The sequence below is a fragment of the Apaloderma vittatum genome, unplaced genomic scaffold, assembly GCF_000703405.1.
Source record: "Apaloderma vittatum isolate BGI_N311 unplaced genomic scaffold, ASM70340v1 scaffold18097, whole genome shotgun sequence".
Taxonomy (NCBI): domain Eukaryota; kingdom Metazoa; phylum Chordata; class Aves; order Trogoniformes; family Trogonidae; genus Apaloderma; species Apaloderma vittatum.
This window is the reverse complement of record NW_009728071.1, coordinates 91,528-98,402: the sequence shown is the minus strand read 5'-3', so window position 1 is coordinate 98,402 and position 6,875 is coordinate 91,528. Positions and strand designations below refer to the sequence as shown.

Here is a 6,875-nt window from a genome sequence, read left to right as displayed (position 1 = left end):
ACACGACAGACGGCTGCCGTGGGAGTGCAAGACGTGTCACTGATCCTTATCCAAGAGATTTGCCCTGGAGAGGAGGTGGGGTGCAGTTACACTCTTCCCTGGAGTGTTTGTGCATTTAAAAAAACCAAACTCATGCCGCAGTTGCCATATAATGGGGGAAAAGATCATCCTTAGGTACAGACTTCAGGTCTTTCATGATGGGACAACAGCTGGGCTCTTTTTTTCTTTCCCTTTTTGTAGTGTTGTGTTTCTTGCAGTTGTAGTTTTTTCACCTACAGATTATACTGATATCTGTAAAGTAAGGCATTAACCTGGAAAGAAGGCAATTTGAGGCCGAATTCTTAGCTGAGAAGGGAGGGAACCCTTTTTCAGTGATTCTTGGGCGATAATCGGGCCAGCAGGATTTCATTGAGTTTGGATGCAGAACATTCTCGGAACAGAAAACACAGGCCCCTTTTGGGCTGGCTGTTACTATTTATATAAATGACACAATCTCAAATAAACCATTCACAAACATTTATTCCAAACAGTTAAGACTCACGAAGTACAGGAGTGTTTTGCTAAAGATACCTGATAGTGAGGGGAAGGCTCCTTATGCGGAAAGGGGGCTTCTGTGGACCTATCTATCCAACACCTACGGCATGAATCTTGTTTGCTGCGTGGCCGTGTCACTAGGGCTTGTAAAGGGCAGGTTTGTATTTCCTGGTCTGTTATTTTGCTGTATATCTTTAGTCCTCTTCCTTCTTTCCATCCTAGCTATTCTGTGCCTTTTGTTCCTTAAGTAATTGTCTTCTACTTGATATAAATAATCTTCAATTAGTCCAATCTGCAATTAAAAAGAAGCGATGTCAGAAGCATGTCCCTTCCCCTCTATAAAAACGTCAGAAACTTTTGCAATCAGTTTATCTCAAAACTAATTGTCATTAGAAAGAAAAATACACGAAGGCACCTCTCATACAATTGGCTGGAGAAGCGGTACCTGATTTCATAATTTTTTTTTTTTTGTCCTTTTCTATTTGCATTCAATTACTTTACTGCTGTGCAATAGACTCCTTCATTGAAACCTGTACACTGAAAACAGGAATTTATCACAACTCTGTCTTTAAATGGCATTGAGAAACAGCCACTTTAAAAGGAAGGGATGATGAGGGAATTAATCTCGGCAAGTTTTTCTTGATAAGGAAAAAGAACAGAGGCTTCTGGCATTTATATGCCAAAAATCAACACATGGAGAAAAATGAGTATTCCACATTGCTGTGGCAAGAATCATTTTTCTATTAAATCAAAATGAAGTTCTGAATAAATATGTTTTCCCATGAATATAATACACTAGAGAGTACAGTAAAAGAATAGATGACCTCAATGTCCCCTCAAATAAAAACATAATTATTCTAATAAAAAGTACATTCAGAGAGACACAACTTCCTTGCAGGGCTGATTTCAAAACAACTAGAAATACAGATTAATAGTACTGTGTACAGGTATTCTGTAAATACTAGGCATTCATAATTTCATGGCTATGTCTCCCTATACCTTACCTTTATTTATACGCTTTGTCAGATTTTGTGATGGGCAGCGTTAGTATAAGGTGAAGATGAGAATCATCTCCCTTCACACTGAGTTATACTCAAGACCTGGACCCTATATAAAGTGAGGATCTTAGGAATCAATCTTCCAATTGCATTTTAAGCTGAAATGTTAAAAATAAAATTAAAAAAAAAGCTGAATCTATCATCCTGGCATGCATTCAGTGCAGAGCTGCTTCTTTAGGCACAAAACAGGGCAGCTGCGAATTAATCTGAGTGTGGCATCCTGTTGGATTTATTCATATATTGAGTTGTTACTAACGTGCTTCTCAACCCTGAACTTGAAGATGTGCCATGCACTCTGGACGTGGTTTGTGTCAGTGAAGGATGTGTACACGTGTGTGTGAGAGAGAGAGAGCAAATGAGGTGAACAGAAAAGTTCAAGGCCAATTCCGTCTGCATCCCTGGGATGCTGAGGGTGCCAGGAATGCATCTGGGAGAAGAGCTCTGCCTCCTCCTCCCCATGAAGCTTGTTTCCAGCCAATGTTTCCCGCTTTTGTGTAGCACCACGTATGATGCCCTGGAAAAACGTTTTCTGCCATGCTGGTGAGGCTTGGTGGGCGCTCGCTCCTGGGCTTTTGCTCCTCTGCTGCCAAGAGATCCATTGCAGAGGGAGCAGGGGGAGGTTGGGCCTCTCTGAGGACAACCTCACAGGCCGGCTTTGCTGTGATGTGCTCACCATATCAACATGTGGAGGATTAGAGAAAGGACTCATTATGCTAGCTTCATTTTTAAGAAGCTCAAATAAAAGCTTAGGAAATCATTTATCTGGCCAAAAGCACATGGGAGGTCTTGGAAAGACTAATCACTTGGTGCCAAGCTCCAGTCCAGGGGCTTAGCCATATTAAAAACAACCACCAAACCCCCAAGACTCTTCTGCAACAGACCAGATTAAAATGTCTACCTTTCTTCTGCAGTTAAAAGTAACCCTTTTTTATTTCGAAAGTAGTGCTTGATCTTGCGTGAACGTAAAGAGTGGCAAGAGAGATGGGTTCTGAGTCCTGGGTAGGGTGTGGGGTGAGGGCAAAGAGGGCAGCAGAAAAGCAACAATTTTTGCAGCAGCTCCTCTAGGACCATCCAGCGGTGCCTGCGCTGCTGCTGATGCCACCACAAAGCCTCCACTGGAATGATGCTCTTGCCTCAAACCGTGGCTCGCCTGCTCTTGTATGCTTTTCATATTTATAGAATACCTGTCAGCTCCAGCCCCCAAAATAAGCTCTAATATGGCATATCGGGGTGGAAATAATAGTTGCTTACATAATTGCAATGTTACTGACACAGCTGATGAGCTGATGATGTTATGTGCCCAGCAGTGATGGCATTCAAACCCTTGCCGACTTACAATCACAGTGTACGCTCTGAGCCCTAGCACGATTTACATTACCATACGAACACAATGGAAGTACAGTCTTTCAACAAGATAAAGGAGTGTGGGGGGAGGAGAATGGCTTAAAAATCTCTTTTTGGTGGTTGCAGTGTTCAGTACTGCTTATTCATGGCTTTTTAGCTTGCATGTTTCATTTTAGGAAAGTAAATTGGAAGCTTTATGTTCCGCCTTTTTGCCTTGAGTTAAAACCTCCCGGTGCACGCTCTTCTGCTGCCTGACTGCAGTGAGCTGCCTTTGGGGCTCTCATTGGGAAATGCAAATTTTTAAAATCAATAGGTTTACTTTTTTCTTTTATTTTTTTCCACCAATAACTGTTTAAATAAGAATCTATGTGGGTGGGAATAAGTAGAAGGACATAGTTTGTGGCCAGCCCAAGTGCAATTATTGTTAGAGCAACAGCTGTCGTAGGAAAATGGATTTTGGAAGAGATTTAGGACATCTTTCCAAGTAGAGCTGGGGAATAACTGGCTACACGCGGATGCTGAGTATTACATAACTGAACCCTACAGCTACTATAGAGACTAAAGCAGCGCTGAAGTCTGAGTGAAGCGCTCTGCAGGACCTGGTTCGCAATGGAGCTTTCGCTACCAGCGTGGCCAGTGATCCACATGAGGCTCGCTTCAGGCCAGATCCCAGCCCACACAGAGATCGGCAGCGGTGGGTCAGTCCTTCGCACTGTCTGCCTTGGATTACATTTCCCCACCTCCAGTCCCCTGATCCGACAGTGCTTACGTGTGCCACAGTTTCTGTGCGGGAGCTGGTCGGCAGCATCCGCCAGGGCTGTGCTTGGCTCCCCATCGCTGAACTTGCTGCTGGACGTGTTTGGAGCGAAGTCCCTTAAATGCTTTCCAGAGCAAACGAAGCCACGCTTCTCCTGACTGCTCAGCTCTACAGTGTCTTTACGGTCTTTTTCTCAAGTGACTGGTGACCTGAGAACTTTTGAAGACAAATTCGACTTTGACTTATTTTTAATCCTCCGCTGCTATAACATCTTACTTTCAAGACACCCTGAGTATTTTTCCCTCCAGTTACTCCCAGCAGTGCAGTGGCAGCATTTCTACTTTGGATCAATGCCTGCAGCCCTGCCCTAGCTAGAGGCTCCTCTGTGCCCGACTGCCTGTTCGAGTTCATTCTGTTTCTTCCTTATTAGCTCCTGATTTCAGACCCTATTTCTTTCACTGGATTTTTCTCTCTGGTCCCTATGATCAGCTGGAGGAGCAGAGGGAAAAAAAAAAAAAAGGAATGGACAGAATGAAGATCAAATGGAAAGAGGGAAGAAATAGAAAAGATGCCCTTAAAGCAAATGACATGACTAGTCCACAGCGTATCTGTGTGGTACCTATGGGTGCTCGGGGATCAGGCTAAGCAGAGAAGTATAGGAGTCTAGGGGCAGAAGTTTAAAAATGAACCAGGTACTAAGTAGAATTTATTTTTGGGCTCTTTACATTAATATTGCATTAATTTTATGTTGCCTCCAAATTGTCCTTTGTGATTCAAATTCTTCCGTTGATAATACGCTGTGGAAGATATCAATGGTGGAAACGGTTTGGGGAGGGGCAGGACAAAAAGCAAGGGAGTTAACACTGAGAAAACGCCTGAACTTCTGCAAGAGTGCAGGTATATAGTCTTAGCATTTCAACAGTCATCCTTCAGTTTTGCATCCAGGAGTCTACGAAGGTTCTGGGGGAATCAAAACAATGGACTAATGCTGGGTCTGCAGAGAGGTCTCCAGGCTGGTGGCTGAATGAAAACAATAAACAGGACAAGAAAAGCAAGCTTGTTTGGACCACTTGAGGAAAAAGATGCTGTTTTTTAAAGTCAGGGGAATGAAATGGGATGGACAAAACCTCCACGTGTGCCCTTGGACCAAGAAGCTGCTGGCCTCGATGGCACAGCCTTTGCTGTGCTGCTGAGACCCCAGCACCAACAGACCATGTCTCAAAAGTGTTTCTGCTCTTTGATTCTTGGGGGCAAATCAGCTGAATGCGTAGGGTTGTGTCTGCTTTTCTTCAGTGCCACACATCAAGGTATTTTTATTCTGATATGGAGAGAGGTGAGAAGCATAATGAGCACACCAGAAGTACCTGGGTTGACTGTAAGTCAGTTGGTCTGCTCTAAATTCCAGTTCTGCACAAAAGAATGATCTGTGGTCCATGTGAATGCTGAGGTGACCCGCTCGTTCTTAACTGAAATGGCTTTACATTGTTCTTTAAGATGGGCAGAATCTGTAAATACTTATGCTTCTGGTATACTCATCTAATGCAGTTTATGTCTGCAAAGAAAATGCAGAGCTCTTTGGGTGACAGGCAAGGCAGCAGGATTAGCTGGAGGGATGAACTGCAGAGGGTCTAACCAGGTGAGGCAACCTGTGGTTCCCCTTTGGCTTAGGATTTGATTTGGACCTACAGGAGCTTCTGAAAATGACGTTGTATAGATCCACACAAAGAAGAACAATACAGGCCTTGTTTGGAGCACATAAAAGTATTTCTGATCCTGCCCTTTTGTACGTGTTGTCTGGTGATGGATAAAGGGGAGAGACTTGCTGCTGTGAGCTTTCAGCCCTGCTCTCTGGATGCCATCGTGATTGATTCGCTGGCAGTGTGGAGGGATGTGTAAGCAGCGCTTGCTGGCTGCAGCTGAATTACAATCACAGAAAGATTTCAGTGTAAGGGACCTCTGGAGGTCATCTAGACCAACTTCCTCTTCAAAGCAATGCTTTATGGGAAATTCACATGTCCTTTTCTGAAAAACTTAAAGCATTTCTGGTAATGTCCTGTCAGTCACTTCTGAACTTGTCTGGATGCCCTGAAATACCACAATGCAAAAATATTCTTTGCACTCATTGGGATAAGGCATCCCATATATGGTTCCTCATTACGTGATGTGTCCCATCTACGATGAGGGAACACTGCGATACCACCCATCACTCAGCATGGTTTTGTCCAAGTCCTGATGGGCCACAGATGTCATGAAACTTGTCAATCTTTGCTGCAAGGGGGCTGTTCCAAGGAACAGATGTCCATGTTTGATGGCTTACTGACTGTCCAAAGGAAGCTTCATGGCTTATCCAAAATTGCAGGATCTATTCCCATCACAAGCTAACTTGAAAGTATAAATGTCTTTTAAAAGATTGACATCAATTTGAATACAAAATGTTAATTATGGTAACTGCTAAAGAGTTTAGAATGAAATAAAAAGATCCAGGATCCTTTAAGGACAAAGTCCTGTAGGAAAGTAACTTTGCTTGGTGTATTGGGTCAGGCTGAGGTGGAGTCAATCTTCCCATAGCAGCTCTCTCAGTGCTGGTTGTTTTTGTTTTTCTCCTTGGAGTGGTGGCTAGAAGGGTGTTGATAGCACCCCAGTGTTTTGGCTACTGCTGAGCAGTGCTCACACAGCACCAAGGCTGTGGTTTTGGGTTTTTTTCCAACGTTCCCCCAACAGTAGACTGGGGGTGGGTAACATCTTGGGAGGGGATACAGCCGGGCCAGCTGACCCAAACTGACCAAAGGGGTATTCCATACCATATGACGTCAGCTCAGACATAAAAGGGAGAAGGAAGAGGGAAGTGGGGGGGGCATCCGCTGTTTTTTGCTTGTCCTCCCGAGCAACCGCTACGCGTTCTGGAGCCCTGCTTCCTACAAAAGCGGCCGGACATCACCTGCTGATGGGAAGTAGAGAATAATCTTTGTTTTGCTTTGCTTCCGCGCGCGGTATTTGCTATTGCTTTATTAAACTGCTTTTTTATCTTAACCCACGGGCCTCTTTTTACATCTTCCCTCTCCCCTGTCCATCTAAAAGGGGAGTGATAGAGCGGCTTTGGTGAGTGCCTGGCCTCTGGCCAGGGCCAAACCACCACACTTGGGAAAAAATTTAGATGGATAAGCAGCGAGCAGACTTTGTAA

General features: G+C 44.1%; 1 protein-coding gene across 1 annotated transcript in view; it reads right to left on the bottom strand.

Moving 5' to 3' along the window:
- Positions 1–638: 638 nt before the first annotated feature.
- The window catches only part of SPATA16 (spermatogenesis associated 16), a gene marked incomplete at its 3' end in the record, with an annotated part of 79,274 nt that continues 73,037 nt past the window's right edge, over positions 639–6,875 (bottom strand). Inside the window, exon 11 of the mRNA XM_009873959.1 lies at positions 639–826. Within this exon, the coding sequence (XP_009872261.1) occupies positions 639–826 (188 nt within the window). The remainder of the gene's footprint in view (positions 827–6,875) is intronic.